We start from the raw sequence: 21,377 nt of genomic DNA, 5'->3' as shown, positions 1-21,377 counted from the left end.
AATTAGGTGCCTCGGCTTATATTAGGGTTGGCTTATACTCGAGTATATACAATAATGTTCTGAATGGTATAGAATAATTTATTTAAACAACAAGATCTAACTCAAATATCCATTGTAGAACTGGACTGTCCCAACTTGATGGGCAATTTCAAGCCTAGATACGGTTCCATGGGTTCCCAATGTTTTGAGTTCTGGGTAGAAGGGCATCTTGTTACTTTGCAAGATCTGCTCAATGAACAGACGGATGTGGCAAGATTACTTTCCCCCCACTTCTCTCCCCCAAATATGCTAAAACTCAAGTGCATTTAAACAAACAGTAGGTTTTTACAAAACGGCACGCTTTATTTATCTACAAGGCAGTAAGTACAGTGTCTTATAAAAAGTTAAGTGCAGGAAAAGCTGCACCCAATTCTATTAAGGCAGCAAATTCAGACTCCATTATAAGAAAAAGAAGCAACCTTCTCTTAGTACTGGGAAAAGTTTGATATGGCAGTCCAAAAGAAATACATTTTTTTTTAAAAAAATGTTTTTGTGTATGGAATCCATGTTAGGGACTATTTAGACTACATGTGAAACAAGAGTAGAAGCAGCAAGCAAGACTAGGATCTCCCAAATAGCTGGAGTTTGCATTCTATGTTGTTGCAAACCCATGAGCACACATATAGGCACATAAAATCTCCCAAGAACAGTGTTTTAAAGTATTGCTTGCAAAAAAAAAAGGGAGGGCCAGGTAGGGGGTTAAAAAGCAGTAATGTTTCCAAAGTCAGAAATGCTAGTGCATAGTTAAGTTCGCTACCCCCCACCCCAGGTTTCTCTTTCGTTTATAAAGCTCTATGGCCTTGCCCATCTACATGGTGTAAATCTGCACCAGAAAAAAATCAACCCCCCGTGCAAAACAAAAAACAACCAAACCAAAATAGAACAAAACCCATTTGACATTTACAAAATTAAATTACTGGATAAAAAATATAATTTGTTCTCATAAAACTATGTTTCATACCGTAATAATTTTTTTAAAGCAAGCTAATTAAAAAACAACAACATACACACGTAAACAGTCTACAGTTCTAATGAGTGGAACAGTTCTTCAAACAGTATAGCTGTGTGACCATTGCCAGTCTGGATTGGCCCCCAGCCTACACCTTTAGATCAGCATTTACAGTAATGCTTTTCTTGCAGTATTTCATACCGAGACATTTGTTCAGTGACTGATGATGCTACTGATGGAGTGCCAGCTCTTCAAAGAAAGAAGGAAACCTCAGCAAGCATCCTCACTGGTATGGGAACTCATGTGGCAACTCCTCACTGAATTAATACTGGTCCATTTGATCTCCCAAAAAGTTTTTTAATATATATATAAAAAATCATTTAAAAATCACTTTTTAAAAAAGAAAGAAATCGGCATTCACATTATTAATAATTAATTGCATAAAATTCAATACCTAAGAGTTTAGGTAAGCATCATCAACAAACAGAATTATTTTCTTCCTTTTCTTTTTTTAAGTTGGGTGAGATCCAACATGAACAATATATACACATATATGCTTTTGTGACTGAATGCACTTTGTGCTGCTCCCAAATGTTGTACCACAACAACAACAACAACGAAAAAGGTTTTTCTCCCATGTAGAGGAACGGTAAGTCCAAATCAAGTGGAAGTGTTTTGAAAAGAAAACATAATGCTTATTGGAAGACTCTTTTTCACATGACCAGAGTTCGAGTCGAGAATGCGTTCATATGCTTGCGTGCAGGATCCGAGAAGCTCAGCTGATCCTCTGTCTTCCCACAAAATGCTGAATCCCATGTGTTGCTAAAATGCTAGAAACAAAAATAAAAAGGAATAATTTTTTTTAGAAACTGTGGCACAATCCAGTCCTTCCTGTAAATCTGCACCTTCCCAGGGTTGGTGTTGCAGAATTGTCCTCTGTGCTTGAGTCATCTGCAAGCGTGGCATTACAGAGGACTTAAGTCATGGGGTCTGCATACACACAATACCTTTAAAGCACATTCAGAGTACATATCCCCCCACAAGAAACCCAGGAACTGCAGTTTATCCTCTTACAGAGCTACAATTCTCAGGACCCTCGGGAAAGCACCATTGCCATGATTCTTTTTTGGAGGGGTGCTTTGAAAATTTTGGTGGCTACAGTGTTACGTCTACAAATGGGTTTGACAGACTTGCCACTGGAAGCAACGTCTAGGAATGTTGTGTTGAAGCCAATCCTAGTGTTTCTGAGAGCCCCTGAGATGTAAATAGGCTTAAGGGAATGAAGGAATGATGCTAAAAATATTTTCAAGCAACCCAACAGCGATAGGCCTCCGGAAGCATGTTAAAAGGGGTTTAGCTGGCAGCAAGTACCATGTCAGGAGAAGCCCACCCCAGTGGAGCAGAGCCACAGCAATAGCCTCCTGGCAGTGGCATGGCTGCTTACCAGGAGGAGAAGAGGGCGACAGTGAGGCTGAGGCTGTTTGGGTTCACTAGCAGATTGGCCCCACCTGCAACCTCACTGGCCTCTCACCCAGTAAGCAGCATGGATATTGCTGTCAAGGGGTTGTTGCCTGGCTCTGCCCCACGAGGCAAGTTGCTCTTGCACGATGTAGAACCGGAGCCGACTTCCATTTGTTGCTTGCCTACAGCTTTCATAGCAATGCTGGCCATTGGGCTATGCTGCTTAGGGCTGGTGGGAGATGAATTCCTAGAACATCTGGAGGGCCACAAGTTCCCTAGTAGACAGTTGCTGAACTTGTGGGCTGAAAGCACGGTGACTGTGCCCAACTTGCATAGCCTAGTCCAAAGTGAGGGTTAACACAGACAGCTCTGGACTCGTTAATAACTAGCTCAGTTTTTTTCAGGTAACTTCAAAAATATGTTAGCACATAGCCGGAGGTAAATGTCCCACTGTGAAAGGTACCGGGGGGTGGGGATGGGAACTAGTTTGCTGAGAGAAACAAGTTTTTTAGCCATAATTTAATATCGTTTGTTTTTGTGGTATTTACAAAGATTGGAACCCCTCCTCAGTGCTGTGTTGCCCGGAGATAAACATATCTGTAACCAGGGTGGCATCTCAGTCATTTGCTTGTTCTTGAGACAGGCAAAATGTCTTGGTGCCCCAAGCCAATAGGAGGGCAAAAATTTCAGCACTCTATGGAATGTGTAAATACAGATATATTTTTCTTCTTCTCCACCTTGCCCCCCCCTTTATGTACTATATTACTACCAGAACTTGCAGTTTTGATGCAGCAATGTATAAACTACCACACAACACTCAATCTCTTTCAAAATTCTAAGCACACTTATGTCAGATCACAATTCTCAGGGTGGTAATTTACACGACAGCAGGGAGGGAACAAAGGACAAGATCTTTGTGGAAGAGGAATCGGGTGGGAAGAACTGTTCAAAATACCGTCTCTTTGAAGAGCTTCTGTGAGCCTAAGATCATAAGATCCTTGCTAGACTAGGTCATCCATTTATTAATCCACCTTTTGCATTTCCACGGGATACTCACTTTGGTATTCAAGCAGTTCATAAAAGTCTGACACAGGGCACCCTGTTTATTTTGCTTTCTCTGCAACATGGGCCTCGGTCTCTTCAAACCACAGCCAAGGGCAGGTGTGACATACTTTTCACATTGCAGATATGCCACCACAGTGCTGCTGTTTCCTCTGCTATGATTTCAGTGAACAATCTCCACCCCTTTGGGGAACTTGGCATGCCTTGGCTAATTTCAGTCTTTGTTGTAAGCTCAACAACTCAGATCCACTCAGAGGAGAAAGCAACCACTGCTGGAATGATGGAGGTATTTTTGTAAAACAGTACATAGGCAAAAATGGATCTTACTGCTGAAGGGTGTCTAGGTTAGGCATGGGGATATCTGAATCGCTTAAGCTCTGTGGAAGGGAATGACAACATTTGCCTTACACTATGGGTTCTTTGCAACTCTTTAATTTTTCTCTTTGTTGTTGTTTAGTCGTTTAGTCGTGTCCAACTCTTCGTGACCCCATGGACCAGAGCACGCCAGGCACTCCGGTCTTCCAGTGCCTCCCACAGTTTGGTCAAACTCATGTTAGTAGCTTCGAGAACACTGTCCAACCATCTCGTCCTCTGTCGTCCCCTTCTCCTTGTGCCCTCCATCTTTCCCAACATCAGGGTCTTTTCCAGGGCGTCTTCTCTTCTCATGAAGTGGCCAAAGTATTGGAGCCTCAGCTTCAGGATCTGTCCTTCCAGTGAGCACTCAGGGCTGATTTCCTTAAGAATGGATTGGTTTGATCTTCTTGCAGTTAATGAGTGTGTTAGGAATACATTATTCTCTGGAATGGTTTGACTGTTTTTCATGTAGTGTATGTGCTTTGCAGCCTGCATTGGGTCCATTCCTCTGGTGGAAGGTGGAAATTGTTCATATAAAATAAATAAATTATATTCTGAAGTAAAACAGAAAGTGATAGGCAGATGCTCTTGTGTGGCTGCTTCTTCTTCTCATGATAAGGGACCATATGAACAGTAACTCACTTCCATTATCTTAAACATGCAGAAGTGGGCAGGGATCAGAATTCATTGAAAGCATACTGTGACCTGATAGTAACCAGAGACAGTCACACCCTATGGCTTACCACAATTCTCTCTCTGTGTGTAAACAAAGGCTGGGCAGTCACCTCTGAAAATACTCTGGATGGTGCTCTCCCTTACATGGTCCCTGTGCGTAGCAGTGGAGGGAGATAATCCCTTTCCAATCTGCCTGAGAGCACCTCTCCTACTTCCAACACCCTTGGTGCATCAGCTAGTATTCGAACAGGGTTACATGCATCAAATCCAACACACATAGGCCCAAATGGCACCTCTAGTGCCATAAAAGAACATTGCTATTGGGGGGGGGGGAATTGCCCAGACCTCTGGTCTGCCAGTTTTAGAAGGTGGTTTCACAGACATACACGAAAGTTTTCAAAAATGAAAAAGCTCCACTTCCATACTTGGTACATACATACAAACACAAAACACAAACAGACGCACATTTCTGGACAGGGGTGTGCTGCTCAGCAGCAGCAGCGGCATCTTCCAATGCATCTCATCCCCTTGGAAGCACTTTTGTGGGATGTGAGTGTTAATAACCCAGTTGCACCTCTGCTTCCCCCCCTCAAGATGCTCCACTCATCAGCAATGGCCACTTCCCACATGCTGTACCTCTCACAAGCTGCCACAGGACAAATTTCTCATTACCATCCATGAGAGAGTGCTGCACGAAACACCAATGTACAACCAACAATGCTTGCCATGTGACTCCTGTTCCATTGGTTTTATGTATGGCTACTTTTTGCTAGCTTGTGCCAGCGGGCTCTGAGTGTATTATTAAAGGCAATTTAGCCCCAAACCAGGAAAAAATCATTAGCTGGCTACATGTTTCGGATCAGGTCTCTGGATTATATGAGTCTGTTATGTTTGGTACTAATCCACTGCAAATATTGCTAAAGCAATCAATTTGTTCTTTCACATCAGATTTTAAAAGTTAACAGTTTCCAAAGCTACTTCAAAAGTTAAAACTGTGGGTAAGAAAGGCAACTTTCATACAGTATGTTTATGCCACGTTGATATATAATTATCAAGCCATGTTGTATTTTCAGCTGTGTCACCCTTGGTTCATTTTGCCACATCAGTAATCCTACAAGAACATCCTTCTTCTAGCAAGGCAATTATCTCACTTATCCTGTAACCTGCCTTCTGTTGCCCCAGGGAAGAGTGAACAGTAAACAGATTGTCAAAGCTTTAACTGGGCTATCCAGTTAAAGCACTTTAAAGGAAAGTGACCCCTCTAGGGAAAAGAGAGAAACAAGGCAAGGCTGTGCCAAGGTGCTTTCCTTCACTCACACACTGTAAAGACTGATTCACACATTATGCTTTCTTGTAAGTAGGAAGCACTCAAGGGAAGAAAAGTGGGAATAAGTAATACAGTGAACTCTCAAGTGACCAGGGCGCACGCGCTATATTCTGGGGGTCATGCCTCAAGCCAAAATCACATATAGTCAAAACATATTTGGTAGGTGGGATTGCCATTTTTTTTTTTAAAGGACACCTTCCCCCTTTATAATAGGCAAAGTGCGTAAAGGTGAAGGTTTGGTTTCTGAATCCCAAACGAAAAGCTCACATATTATACAATTTATACCAATGGTTGTGAATTCCCCATTCAAGATGGTGGTTTCCACTTGGATTGAAATTTAAGAATCACTTTTTAATTGGAGTTGGATTTTACCTCAGGCCAACATAAACATTTGGTTCACTGAAGTCTGCTGTGATTAGTGCATTGTCTTCAGCCACTCTGTACTTGAACAGATGCAAATGAGCAGAACACTGACCTGATTGTTTTACAATGAAGCACTCTTCTGAAAACAAAATGGTTGCCGACTAGGCTTCCTGAAGTCAACAGCAAGGCTACTAACAAACGTTCAGGGTTGTATTCATAGTGAGACTGATAGCTATCCTTTCTCCTCAGTAATTTTAAGGGGCCACAGCCTGCAATCCATTTATTAACTCAGGGCTTGTTCTGCAGCAATATTTCCAAGTTTTAGGTGGGAAAAAAATGATTTGTAGTTTCATGGAAGCTTTACCCAGGGAAGAATCCCAAGACATACCATAATATTATTAGTTTGATGTCAAAATGACCCCTGCACAAAGAGCGTCCTAAAGGAAACAGACACAACCGGGAACTCAAAGCTAGCATCCATTATCGTTCAGCATAGCGATGTTGTAGCAGACCACACAGTCATATGGTCAGAATACCCCCCCTCCCAGTTTGCTGTTACGAGGTTAAATTGAATGGGCCTACTGGAGCAAATGGGAGGATAAACCTACAGAATGAGAATGAGAAAGTGTTCTTATGCTCTTCCTCTGCTTTTGCCTCTTGAATGACAATCTCTGATTGCCTCTTTGAGTAGGAGGGAAGGTGACTTCTCCCAGTGTACACACAATCTTTTACTGAGTTTGCACATCTAAGGATCAGAACAACTTTTGAAAAGTGACAATCCCAAGGTTCATGACTGGAACAGGGAGAAAGCTCATTCACCAGCCATTTATCAATTCTGTGGTAATAAAAGTCGAATGCAAAATTCTAGTTAAGGTAATAAGCCAATTCTACTTCATTTACTCAGAGCAAATGCTATTTGCTTAAGGAGTAATAAAAGATTTTAAATATTTTGTTGGCTCAGCTCTATAGAAGTAGATGCTCTAATGCTCTTGTCCAGAAGGGTATTATTACCATATGAGCAACTGCTGTACTATTTATCTTTGCAGCTTCACAAGACAGTGGAAAGATACCATGCTGTATGTCTGCAAGTCACATATTCACTACTGTGGTGTGTTTTTTCCTGGTGTGTGGAGCTGTCCTCCATTATTTCATACATAATGTCGTAAACCCAAGAAACTGATCTCCCTCAAGTGCACTTTTACTGGGAAACAATAACTGGAGAGGCCTAATGCACTTTTGCTCTCTGCCTGAGGGCTTCCCAAGGGTTTTTGGTTCGCCACGACTGGGAACAGAATGCAGGCCAAGGAGAATCTTCAGCATAATCCAGCAGGGCTCTATTTAGGTTCTCTTTAGGTTCTTAGTAACTAACCTTACCTTCTTCATAGCTAAACACAGGAAACAACCTTATACTGGGCCAGATCATTGAACCTTCTAGCTGTTTTGTCTATTCCGCAATGGCTCTCCAAGGTTTCAGAGAGATGCCTTTCCCAGCCTTAACCCACCTTTGTCATGGGAGATAAAAGGGTCTGAACTTGGGATCTTCTGCATGCAAAGCACATCAATGTCCTACCACTGAAATCAAGGCCCTTCTCTAGGCTTGGCAACTTTTCCTTCCTGCCCTTCTGTCAAAATCTTGACTTTCCATTGAACTGCCTTGTGGAACTTTGCTGAAATTCATACTTACGATAGCAAATTATAATGATCAGTCCAAGGAAACCAATATGTAAAAGAGCATGCTTCACCGCTACAAAAATGAAGTCTGTAATGGCAATAGGAGGGAATAACATCTGTGTCTTCCATTCTGTTTACATGTTGACAAACCATTTTTTTCCAGGTTGCAGAAAAAAGAATGCCACCTTTGAACCAGCGTACCAAAATGTCAGGTCAGCTCTTCTTTCCTTACAGCTTTTTTCATTGAGTTTTATAGTCAGCAAACAATACCGCATCCAATAGTAATCTAAACATATGTACTATTATTGTGCAAGGCATCATCGTATACTGCAAATAATTTTTAAAGGCAAATTTTACCTGAAGTGGGCTAACTGATGACCTATTTCTATGTAATGCAAATAATTTATGAGTATTGTCCTCTTCTTCTGATGCAGGCATCTTTAAACCAGAACTGGTAAGTAGATTCTGATGAAACAGTAAAAAAATAGAGGTAATTGAAAAGGAAGAATGAATGAATATGCTGAATACATTATTTCAATGATTTAATTTCAGTCATTTAAAACAGTAACTGGGGTACAAGATGTTGCTATGCATTTCACAGCCTGATCCTAGAACAATCACTTGGAAGGAAGTTCCAATGTGATTTTGTTCTGTGTGCATTTCTGAATTGGCAATTGTGGTGAGGTCATATAACCAAGTCTGATTGGTTATACTGAGTCATGACATTACATACACAACATGAAAAAGAGACAGTTAAAAGGGAAATGTTGTTTTGGAGCAGCTGCTGAGAGAGGCAACAAGTACTGTATCAGTGAACAGGCAGAAATGATAAATAATGGCCTGGGAGTTTTCAAAGAACATCTCACCCTCCAGAAACACCAAACTGCATGCCCTTGTTGAGCAGTAAGCCCCTTTCAACTCAGCAGAATGTGGGAAATTGTAGCCAAATATAACTGGCAAGCTTAGGGCTAGTTAATGCATGAAGGGATTGAGACCACAGAACTCTATTTGTAGACTCAGGTCATGCTCCCTCACCTCCAGTGAAGAAGGAAGTGACCCTTCCTTTGTTTGGTCTCTTCCACCATGTGACGCTGACCAGGCACATTGGTCCGGACTTGACCAATTCGAGCCCAGACTGTGTGCTCAGAAATATTTTTCTGTATTTTGTAACCCAATAATTTTCTACCTGTGTTCTTCTTGCTGCTGCATGGAATAACTCATGAATCTGACCTTTGGAGTTTGTAAGTAAAGCATTTAAACTTACTACCAGTGTGGTTGGTTCATTGTGAGAGGGTTAGAGAAGGGAAGCACTGTAAGAGGACTAAGCAGGATACTGAAAGGGTCTAACAGCTTATATTCCTCACACTTCACTGAGCTGCATGATTCTGTGATTTTAAGGCTCTCTCTTGCTGGAGAGTGTGTTTAGTTCTGTGCTTTGGATCTAGGGATCCAGCTAATTCTTTATTAACACATCCCACAAAGGTGATTTATCTATATTCTCCAGAATATAACTTATTTAGTTCTGATTAAAGAAGCATAGGATAGGGCTATCAGATTATTAAAAGAGAAATCATAGTGATGTAAGGTTTATTTTCAGCAAACTACTTAAGCTAAGCTTAACGTGAACAGCTAAGCAGCACACTGCATTGAAAGGATCAGAATGACATGCATACTAAAGTGGGAATTTCCTTGTGCTTTAGTTGACAGTATTAACATGCAGTCTGACTCACACAGCCCAGTAAAACTGAAAACACGCAAGGCTAAATCTGGTACCAGTCACTTTAATGGAACAGTGAGAAATAAAATTTAAATAGCAGTAAATCGGCTTAAGTACAAGCATGTAGCAATTGGACTATATTGTGTTCTAATCCCATTTATATTAAAAATGAAATTATGCCATTTACAAAGGGTGTTGGGCAAAGAAAGTAAACATTTCACTGATTCCACTGACTTAAGCAAACACTTCAGTGATCCAATTATGAGCAGAACTTTGGCTCAGCTTTTTACATAACCTAAAGTGCACTCTGTACCAGCACAGTGCTTTTATATATTCAATATAAAGAAAAACTGGTGAACTTAAGGTGAAAAATGTTTTGGCACAATCCAGCCCAAATTAAGTGCATATATATATAATGATTTTCAAACCAAAGTTAAGTGTTTTAGTGTCCTGTTCATTATAACGGGAGTATTAAATATGCCTTTAGTTAAAAACAAGATTTCCACGTGCGTATCATAGGCTGTACATTTTTTTACTACTTGAATTTCAGAAGGGGGTGGGGGGAATAAGGTATTAGCAACAAGTGGCTCTACCTAAGGCATTTTCTCTGGGGAAAGGTTTTCCAACCCTTTCCTGCAGAATTACCCATTTTGCAGACAAATCAGCCCACAACAGCAGCCTGGTGACATGGTCAGAGGAAACATCTTGGTGAGACAGATGTGACTCCTGAGCTGTATCTGCTTGTTTACCACAGCTTCCAAATATGCCATGTCACAAAAAACAAAATAACAAATAACGCAAGATTCATAGCTTAATACATACCGGCACATCTTCCACAGTGGACACATGTGTGAACAGCTGTGTGTTCAGCCCTTCCCCTTCCCAATGGTTTGAGGAAAAGAAGTTTCCTGATTTGCCTGTTGGAGACTCTACCTATAAGCAGAAAGCAGAGCTATGTTTCAAATCTCAACAACTGACTTACTTTATCCCTATTTAGCAGTACCTGTAATTATTATTTCCAAATAAAGTTGGCCTACATCACAATTTAGTTTTGTCAGTGTATATTAGTTCTTGAAAAGTCACTCTCTGTATGACATAACATTAAGTCTGACATTCAGGATTAATTCAAATAAAAAAAACAATTTAAACAATAATTTAAGTTCCTGGAAATCTAGACTGCAACTAAGTTCTTATTGGGGCCATCTATGAAAAATTGTAGTCTTTTTACATTATGTAATCAGCTTCACTGATTAACTTTCTTGTTCCTGAGAATTCCTCTAAAGCCAGAGAGTATGAAATTTTAGAAATTAGTGGTTTACAAGGCTCGACAGAGTTTGTTGTATGTAAGGACCAGGATAATCTATTCTCAACATATAAAAATCAGGCGCCAATTGTATAATTTTTGCTGTGGAAGCAATAGCCTTCTCTGAAAGACAGAAATGACAGGACAGTAGGACCACAACTTACGCAGGTGTTACATTCCAGGGATCGCACCCAAAACCAAAATGGAGTATAGTCAAAACCAAATAAGTTCAATGGCGGATAAATGGCCAAAGTCACCCCCTTTTTATTATTTGCCATGCGCATGAAGCTGAATGCACACAAGTTAAATGCATGCAAGTGGCAGGCTTACTGTACTGTTTCTGTGACATTATGGTTCACCTAATCTGTTTGCTTACAAAAATTTAAGATTGAGGAAATATTTGAACAATCTGATCCAGCTCCTGATGATCTTTAAAATTAAAACATGGCAAAATTGGCTTCTCGCCAGAGTAAGTGAATCAATTTAAGACACTTCTGGGCAATGTGAGCCCAGTTTTAAGTGGTCTTAGATAAATATTGTTTAACTTGCCTCCTGTTTGATTTTCTTCAACAATGGGGATCCATTTTCACATATGCCAGAAGCAATGTCAGTTTCATCAGACTCTTGTTTGATAACATCTTGCAGATCGTCTACAAGGTGAGCTGGTGTCTGAGGCTAAAAACGAAAAATAAGTATGCAATGAAACAACACAAAACTCTTCGTATCATCCTCATATAAATCCAATTTTTATCACGGTTTTCCCCCCTTCTTACCAGCATTTTCAAGGGTCCATATTTGAATTCTTGAGCTGCGAGTGCATTTTTAAATGGAGTTGGTGTTCTTGGAGAGCTCTCCAATATTGATCTTTTGATAGCTGGAGTTCTGAAGCTGAGTCCACAAAAGGGGGGTGGGGGAAAGAGAAATTAGGAAGTAGTTTGAATCTTTTTGCTGAAATCCTAGTTTAGAGTAGTGTCACATTAAAAGGTTGACTTGTGTACTGCAAAGTTCTATGTTCTAAACAGCCATGCGCACTATGGGGATAATAATGAGGGCATGTATTTCAGGGGCGCTGTGGGCACTGCTGAAATAATGTCCACAAACCGCTTCAAGCACTTAGGAATAATGATGGCGGATGCAGAGTGCAATTTGGTTGGCTTTAAAAGAGGACTGGACAAATTCATGGATGATATGGCTAACAGTGGCTACAGCTGGAGGCAGAATTCTTATGAACACGTTGCTGGAAACTATAGGAGAGGTCTTCTGCTCAGGTCCCACTTGTAGGTTTCCCACTGTGGGAACAAGATACTGGGCCACTGGCCTAACCTAGCAGGATTTGCTTTTGTTCTAATTATATGTGTCCAGAAGGAGTTCCACTATAAGATGGTAGGAACAACTGACCTAGTGGCCACCATACTAGTTCAAAAGCTACCCTACACATCTGGCCTCATTCATGTCAATGGAAGGAGCAGCTCCAAATGGACAATGCTGAGCTGCCCTCCACTGAAATGAATGGGATGCTTACTTACAGAGAAGCACTGTCTGCCCAACCAAAACCCAACAAACTCTGGATCAGGGTGAAAGAAATCAAGATGCATGTTCATAGCTGATTTTAGCTGTTATAGTAATATGGCAAAAGTGCATTTTTAAAAAAATAAATAAAGCAAGAGAAATTACATATTATTCTCCTTCTGTATCTTAAATGCTTGGTCTCTGTGAAGAGGTGCTGTAACAGTGAGTTTATGAGCACAGAGGGGAGTGGAAGTTAAAGTTGGATTGTCCAGGTCCAGGCTTTCTTGGCTTGATGAGGTGTTCAAGAACTGCAAATATTAAAAAAGAGAGGGAATCTCAGTTAACCGGAGTGCTTCTTCCATGGACTTACAGTGAAACTGTATCAACAGCAGCGTCATGTTGTGTGGCATTGAGTATTTTGGTTGCGATACTCCCAAAGTAAAGTTTCACATTTCTAGTGTTTGGCCTACACAAATATATTCCTTTGGTTTTGTTACAAGATTATTTATAGAAACAAGTATTTGTTTTACCTCACTGAGTTTATTTGCCTTTGCAAAGAATGTCTAATAATATGAAAGAACCTTGGAGCTTGGTTCACGAGAAGTACTGGGTGACGTCTGCCTAGGTCATGAGCAGAGTACAGCCAATGAAATCTATGGACTTGACTTCAATTATTTCAATGGGTCCACTCCAAATAAGTAAAGATATCACCCACTGAACCTTGTAGCATGAAATATGGCAACTAGATTTTTTTAAAAAATTAAACTTTCCTACTTTATCCATTAAAACTGATTGTTTTATAGAAAGTAAAAGTTGCACAGAGCTTTTCAAAATGACTATTTTGATGTAAATATTTAATTTGCTGAAAAAGGGCTGCTACTGACTGCAGAATTTAGGAAATAAACTTCATTAGCAGTAATGACTGTCATTAACTCAACATGTTGTTGTTTCAAACTCTACATGTTTAAGCAGAAGTCCACAAGCCACTTAAACCAATTCACATACTCTTAATCTGTTTAGCCCATTCAATGAGATGCATATACCTTAAATATATCAAGTACAGTAGTTTGTAACTCACACCTTACTGTTAAAAAATGTTTTCAAATCATTTATTTTAAATCACTTGTTAGTTTGCAACATAATTTGGACACCATTGTCTGTTTAGTGTAAATTTAGGGAGTCAGTGAACTCAAATGTGCAAAGTATGGGGTAAGAAAAAATGGTTACAGGAAACAGAAATGTTAAATTCTGATAGCTGAAGGAATGACAAGCAAGAGCAAAGCAAACAAACCGCTAACCCCTTGAAAACCACCAAGAATAAGACACACAAGAGAAAAGCAAATTTATCAGTTAGATTGTTGGCAGTCTAAACTCCATGATGAAGAGTAAGCTAGGAGTAAATTCAAAATTGGAGAGCAATCAGTGAGTGCAACAGGAATTAGTCATTCGTTCCAATGATTAGTTCTCCTATGTTGTTAACACCTTGCTGACTTTTGAGGATTAGTAAAATCTGTGCAGAAATCTTGCTCTACCTGCGAGGGAGAGAATGGCAGGCTTTTGACAGGGGAGCGCTTAGGAGTTGAGCTCCTGACATCAGCAAGTATGAAGGACTTATGGCCACTGGCTAAGTGGCTGGGATGCCCTCTCTTTGTGCGCAGAAACACCAACGGAGCTGTGCCACATTTTGAGCCAGCCAAGGACTTGGGCAAGGCAAGGGAATCCTGACTCAACATGGCTTTGCTCAGGTTTGAGAGAGGGTGTCCTTCAGGCCTACATGCACTGGCCTCTGTTTGCTGAAGCTGTGGGGCTTTGGCAGAGGGAGCTCGGCTAGGCGAGGTGTCTGCTTCTTCAGAGAATTCAAAACTGCTGAGATCACCCCATGATGAAGGATCCTAAAAACAATGGGGGAAGTCACGAATCTATGAGACAGTGTACGATGCCCTCTCATTGGAAAAAAAAAAGTATAGCACTAACATAACAACTTTAGTAAACGAGAAACAAAGTAAAGGAGCCACTGTTCCTCATTTTTAAGTCATTTTGACCCAGTTTCAGTCTTTCCCAAATGAAAACTATCCTAATGGTGGATTCCTAAAAGAAGCAACTCTCCCCCTCCCTTACCAGTCTGTGACCCATCTACTTTATTAAGGACGCAGGATTCTTAAGTGAAAAGGATACAGTCGAGCAGGTGATGCTGTCATAATGAATTTGTTTTGCCAAATGTTTGGTTTCAGCCCATACTTTTTAAAGAGCCCTATGTCAGTCCTAGAATTTCTACACGAAAGACTTAGAATCTTCAAAAATGACGTGTGATTTCTTGAAGTTTTTGTAGAAGAAAATCATTAATGCAATGTGTGTTTCACAAAAAAGGAGGGATCCAGGAAGGTACACAGAAGTGTACAGTCATTTGAAATGGAACTAAAAATAAACATAGAGTTGTGTGTGTTTTGTAATGTGCAGTATGAATTCACTGTTAAAAGGCACAACATATTTAGGAATAATTTTAAATATGCCAGCTCACTTAGAATAAATTTATCCTTTGCAGGTTAATATACAAGCAACCTGAAAACACTAACAATAATGATTCTATACATGCATGTTACGTGCAAATGTTTACCTGCGCTTGATAAATTTTGGGAGCCCACAAACAACAAGCTAGGGCTAAATGCTCGGATCCTACCACGTTTATTCAGAAATAAGAGCCCGTCTATTTAAATGAGACTTACTTCCAAGTAAGCTTGCATAGGACTGGGTTGTAAGTTGTAAATGTGCAGCAAAAAACAAAACAAAAACCAACTGTACTAAAGGTGGCCATGGTGAAAGTTTACCCTGGATATGGGATTATTCAGCAACAAAGCAAACAAGACAGACAGAATGTAGGAAAACAAACTGATATAGAAATAGCATATGACTCCATTCCTTATACCAGCCACACCTTAGAAGATGACCATTCTACTTACGGAATCTATCAGCTGAAGCGTTTCCGCAAATTCTAAGAGATTCTTAACATTATCCAGGAAGTTACTCTGGTGAACAATCATGCACCTTGCAGGGGATGCACTTTCTTCCGGCAAGCAGCCATGATCCACTGGTGGAGATGGAATACAATGATGATGCTCCCCCAAAGAGGAAATGGGCGCACTGTTACCACTAGTTCTGGTACTGTCTGCAATTGCGGTGCTGTGCCATCCTGGGTAATCTGACGTGTGGTTCTGTGTCTAAAGGAAGGGGGGGCGGTAAAGAGGGTGCGAGAAAAAAGAGGCAGAAGGAACTTAGCAAAGAAATTGCACAAGGTATCGGATGGCTGTTGAAGGAAAAGATAAAAGTAGTTGCATCATCTAAGCACTTAATGCCCATGAAACAGTTGTCAAGATGTTTCCTTTCATCCGTGCAGCAAGAGCTTGTTTGAAAGAGTAATAAATTTATAGCTTTCATTTTGGCATTACCTCATCTTGTGCAACAACTCTGCATCCTGGGCCAGTATCTACAGTATAACAAGCAATACAGCTACATGCATACACTCTTCTTCCAAAGTCTGTGAGTGCACAAATCTGTTTTTCCTTCCCTGTGCAAAGTAAGGAAATTGCAAGATTTCCCTAGTGCAAAACTCGGTCTTATCTGTACCTTATGGATTTAGATTTTGAATTCCACATCACGTTTGAAGTCACTGGCAACTTTTCCATTGGTCTTTGCGGATTTACATTATTACCAGTTACTTATTTTTAATATACCTCCCCTCATCTTTGCCCTATCTCTGACTAGCGCTACAGCTTACACCAATGCAATGAAAAGGCTGTAAAATCAACGCGGTTAGGAAAGCAGAAGAGCAAATTAACAGAAGTCTCTTTGCAGCATAACCATGCAAGAGAAGGCATTGCAAAACTTCAACTAAAAATTAGAAGTGGCCAAACTAACATTTCATGCACACGGTTGTGTCCCCCCCCCCATTAACTAGAAAATGAATTAATTATTAATATGAATTAATTAGACATGGATGTTTCCTGCTGGCTATCACCCAGGTTTTTATTTTTTCTGCAGTTACCGTATTAATTTTATTACATATACAAATTCAGTAATAGCCAGCTCTGGGTTTCATACATGCAGTTATAGAATCTAACTTTCCTCAAAGAAACATTACCAAACATGCATAAAAACAAATAAAATGGACCTTATTTGGGCTGTGATTCCCAAACCATTTGGTCTGGAGCAATAGTCCTGTCTCCCCAACGCCAATTCAAGACTATGTATTCCCAACTTGCAGGGCATGTGGCACAAGTGGCCCCGGGAGGAGGATTCTGTGGCATTCTGCAACGGAGGAGACAGGCCCAGTGGTGTGGCCAGTGCAGAGAGACACACCCTGCCTGACCCCTTCCATGCAGCGTTGCTCACTGACTTTGCAAGCTGGAGGGGAAGCCACTTCAAGCTTTGGGGCAGGGGTGAGGTTCTGAAAACATACAAGTAGCACTCTTTAGAGCAGAGGTATGTGACGTACTCTGGACTTGACGTGTGCCACATTTGCCGAAAAGAGTGAGCAAGACCGCCTGCAATGGCTTGAGGATCACAGGCCAGGAGTGCAACATATAGCTGAAGGTGAGGAATACAGCGCAGAGAGGAAGAGAAGAAAACCAAGAACCAGGCACTACATTTTCATTATGCACAGTGTTCAGAAGTTCTCAGAAACAAAGATGTCCCCTCAGGATAAAACCTGACAGGAACTGATTGTTGCTGTTCTTTTTTAAATAGCAGTCCATTTACACATAAAAGCAAACATGGTGGAATTAGTGCACCACTGTAATTTGGAGATTGGGGGGGGGGGGAAGAGAAGCAAATGCTTATGGGGGGTGGAGAGCAATGTCTCGTCCTCTTCAAATGGAAATATAGAGCCTTGATTAGTGTCAGAAGAAGAGGGGGAGGGAAAAGGGGGGGGGGAAGAGAAGCACTGGGGTAAAGCTGCTATCCCTCCGTCCAAGCACACAGTGACATTCTTACTGGTAATGCCTGTTGCCCTTTCAGTTCATTCTCAGTCGACATTAGTAGCAACTCTAATTCCTTTATTCGTTTTTCTTTCTCAGGGTCTTCATCATTATAGTGTCTCTGCAATTAAGAGTTAAGGGAAAAGAGAAGGTAAAGGCCGGGTTGGATGCTGCAGTTTACGACGATGACAATGGCTTGCGGCCTTGCAGAATTGCAGGCAAATTAGCCTGAGAGGCTCCTCCACTGGACAAAAAACCCCGGAATCTCTGCTTAATTTAATTTTTTTGCACAGGTACAGTGGTGCCTTGCAAGATGAAATTAATCCGTTCCGCGAGTCTCTTCGTCTAGCAGTTTTTTTCGTCTTGCGAAGCAAGCCCATTGACGGTTTAGCGGATTAGCGGCTTATCGGATCAGCTGATAAGCGGCTTAGCGGCTTAGAAAAAGGGGGGGGAGGAAAAAAAACCCCGCAGGAACTCGCAAGACATTTTCGTCTTGCGAAGCAAGCCCATAGGGAAATTCGTTTTGCGAAGCGCCTCCAAAACGGAAAACCCTTTCATCTAGCGGGTTTTCCGTCTTGTGAGGCATTCGTCTTGCGGGGCACCACTGTATTAAAGTGCAGAACACAATACCTATTTTCTGGATGCCTCCTGTGTACCAAACTAGGGAACCTAAGAAACCATTCCAGATCACTTTCCCTGGCCACCTTTTTAAAGAAATGAGTAGACCTCCTCACCCTGATACAACTTCTTTCTGCCAGTGTGCAAACAAAAGCACTGGGTAGCCGCTAACTGTGGTAAGCAAACTGGAAGCCTTTCTCAGGAACGTGTGCCCTTACTTCCTTTCCTGGAGCAATTGATACCCTCTCCTCCTAAACTGCAAGTTCACCTTCAGCAAAGTTGACTCTGGTAAAAGCTAACCAGGGGTTACTCTAAAACCAGGATTTGAAATCCACGCCAATCTGTGGCCTTCAGATTTTTAGAAAAGGAAACCCATGTTTAGCCCTAAGCTGAAAACCATGATGACAATCTGCTCAGTCACCAAGGTGGGGGAGAATTTGTTCCAGGAAGCGAAGGAGCTGTGAGGAGAGTGTGTGTCTTCTCAAGGCTGGCACCCAAATTGCTGGAAACATGGCTGCCCAGGCCCTTCTCTATCATTTACTTTGTTAAAAGAGCTGTGCCTTTGTCTGATTTTATTTTTTGGCAGGTTAAGGTATTTGCATGTAACTTGCATATGAAATGTATGGCAAATGGACCCCTGAAATGGTTTTTAAATTTATCTACCTGAATAGCTGCAGCAGCTGGCTGGGGAACATTAACAATATTTACATGAAGTGCTACTGGATATGGGATATGAGAAGAGACCTAGACCGAAAGACAAAGAGAGCCCGAATTAATCATGCTGTTCACACACTTCTCAATAATGTGATGGGCTTAAGTAACACACACACACACACACACACACACACACACACACACACACACACACACTGTACTTCTTATGCCAATCTTTCTACCTCCTTGAAATAAAAGAGGTATCTCATTTTAAATGCAACAAGTTCAGTAACCCTTTTAGGAATTCTCAAACTATAGGGATCCATTGATCAACCAATAACATCCTCCCAACCATCTATTGCTGTTTTATTAATTACTAATTTTTAATTTGTTTTTGGTTACTGGATTATTTTGCAGGCCTGGATTGTATTGATTTTTATGGGGTTGTGAGATTTTCTGTACTGCATTAATGAATGATTGTGTCTTTTGTATTCCTGGCTCCTCCTTGAGAAATGTGCCTAATTAATTTCATAAACAACAACAAAATGGACAGATGGCATCAAGGTCGCTTGTGTTGGGTTGAAGGCTAAGCATCTCAAAGTAAAAGGGGATAACAGGCCCACAGCATGATTTTTAATTCCCCAGAGAAGGAAAAGGAAAGGAAGCCTTGTTTATGGGCTTCCCAGGAGCATCTGAATGGCCACTGTTATAAACAGGATGCTGGACTAGATGGGACCTTTGGTTCAATCCAGCAGGCATCTAACAAGACATGTTTCCCCATCCTTTACAACTACATGGTGGATTGTAATACAGGCAGACCATCAGATCCATTGCATGTATGGCTTCCGCATGCATCTAAACATGAGGAAGAATATAGAGAAAGCAGTCTGTGCTATAATCCACCAGTCAGTAACAAAGCATGACAAAAATTGGATACCAAGTTATCCTACATGTGCTTTCACTTAATTAATTAATTAATTAATTAATTAATTAATTATCTGCCCTTTATCTGTAGACCTCAGGGCAGCCCACAACCTAAAATTACAATATGTCTCATGAAAGAATGTCCCTGTGAGTTCCTGCTATCAAGAAAAGCTAAATACTGTGAAGCAGACACCTCAGATGCTGTGACAAATAAAAAAATTAAAAAGATAAGGAAGGCATGTTTAAATTGCAACCAAATGGTCCAATGTTTGACATTTTGTATTTACTGGCAAAATTCTGAGTGGGTTCTCTCTGTATTATCGATTTTTGCCATATATCATAATGGCTGTTATATTCTGTAATAAAATAATAACATTACAAACATAATAGAATCATAGAATGGTAGAGTTGGAAGGGATCCTGAGGGCTATCTAGTTCAAACCAGATTCATATAATCTTAGATTCATATAATCTACTTAATAATGACTATGAGTTTATAATTACTTATAACTATATAACTTATCAGCTATAACTACTTACTTTACCTGCAGCCAAATTGTAAACGGGTGGAAGTCTAGAACAGGAGAATGCTACAGGTTTAGACCCCACAGAGGAAGTACAACTACTCAGTTATTACTTTCTACTTGTCAAAATTAAGACATTAAAAATGCTTTCACACAAAAATATGAGAATAGGCGTGTCCACCTATCTTACATTTGCCTATCACTGTTGTCTGAATTCCATCCTCTTCATGGAGTGCATAGTTGTAAAATTAAAAACATTGAATGATATCTAATGTAACTATACTGAAGAGTAGAGTCACTGAAATAAATGGATTTACATTACTCAAGTCCACTGACTTCAGTGGGTTTAATTCCAAGCAGTCACACCTCATCCACTGTTTTAAAAGAGTGAGGCCAACCCTATGGCTGCAATTCTAACCATGCCTACTCAGAGGTAAGTACCAATGAATTCAATGGAGCTTACCGCCAGGTAAGTGGGGTTAGCACCGCAGCCATTATGCCTCTTACAGACAATTGCTAACTTGCATCCTTCCCAGCCCTAGCAGGTGGTCTGGGAACTGCTGATGCTGCAATGTGGCTAAAGCTACCTAAATGTGGACTTGATTAGATCCTCAGGTGAGAGACCACAATGAACCTCATGCAAAAGCAAGATATAGCAATATATCAATCATATTAGCCTCCCTTTCTCCATTCCTGCCATGGTCATGCATGGCAGTTACAATATCTCAATGATGGGGAGACCTAGCTGTCAACCGATTGAATTGTTTCCATCAGCTTACATTCTGTGCCTCAGAAATGTGGTAATAGGAGTAGTCACTGGTGGCTGGGGTCGGGGTGGAGGTTGGCAGCTGCACCGAAGGTGGGGTGTGGGTAAAGCCCATTAAATGGTTGTTCTTTGGAAAACTTGTGGCTACTGAAGGCTGGCTGACTTTGGAAGACTCCTGAAGATAACCTTCCTGTTCAACCTTTCGCCGCATCGTAGAATTCCAGTGGTTCTTGATAGCATTATCAGTTCTGCACAAGAACACAGGCATATAAAGAAGAAAGAACAACATGAAATTGGAATGCTTAGGCATGGTTAAGGTTAACTGGCAGGAGAGAGCAGTTAACATACAACATTACCATGGTCACCTAGGAATCTCCTTTGCACTTTAATAGTGCTTATATTGGAATATGTCATTCGGCTCACATGGGCTGAACTTCTGCTACAAGCTCGCAACAGACGGGTTTTTACTGTTGTCAAAATATGCAACCATC

The 21,377-nt window shown here is 40.8% G+C and overlaps 1 protein-coding gene across 2 annotated transcripts in view; it reads right to left on the bottom strand.

The window, feature by feature from the left end:
* Window positions 1-321: 321 nt before the first annotated feature.
* The window catches only part of MYB (MYB proto-oncogene, transcription factor), a 36,222-nt gene continuing 15,166 nt past the window's right edge, over window positions 322-21,377 (bottom strand). The window contains exons 7-17 of one of the 2 annotated variants that reach the window (XM_081855283.1): window positions 20,900-21,134; window positions 18,682-18,762; window positions 17,417-17,521; window positions 15,388-15,645; window positions 13,963-14,322; window positions 12,596-12,738; window positions 11,695-11,809; window positions 11,467-11,596; window positions 10,441-10,547; window positions 8,259-8,366; window positions 322-1,818 (exon numbers count right to left, since the gene is read on the bottom strand). In XM_081855283.1, coding sequence (XP_081711409.1) covers window positions 1,702-1,818; window positions 8,259-8,366; window positions 10,441-10,547; window positions 11,467-11,596; window positions 11,695-11,809; window positions 12,596-12,738; window positions 13,963-14,322; window positions 15,388-15,645; window positions 17,417-17,521; window positions 18,682-18,762; window positions 20,900-21,134 — 1,759 coding nt within the window. In that variant the 3' untranslated portion in view covers window positions 322-1,701. The remainder of the gene's footprint in view (window positions 1,819-8,258; window positions 8,367-10,440; window positions 10,548-11,466; window positions 11,597-11,694; window positions 11,810-12,595; window positions 12,739-13,962; window positions 14,323-15,387; window positions 15,646-17,416; window positions 17,522-18,681; window positions 18,763-20,899; window positions 21,135-21,377) is intronic. The other variant, XM_081855284.1, reaches the window with a different exon arrangement.

Source organism: Podarcis erhardii, assembly GCF_964252035.2.
Source record: "Podarcis erhardii genome assembly, chromosome: 3".
NCBI lineage: Eukaryota > Metazoa > Chordata > Lepidosauria > Squamata > Lacertidae > Podarcis > Podarcis erhardii.
This window is presented reverse-complemented; position numbering and strand designations above follow the sequence as displayed.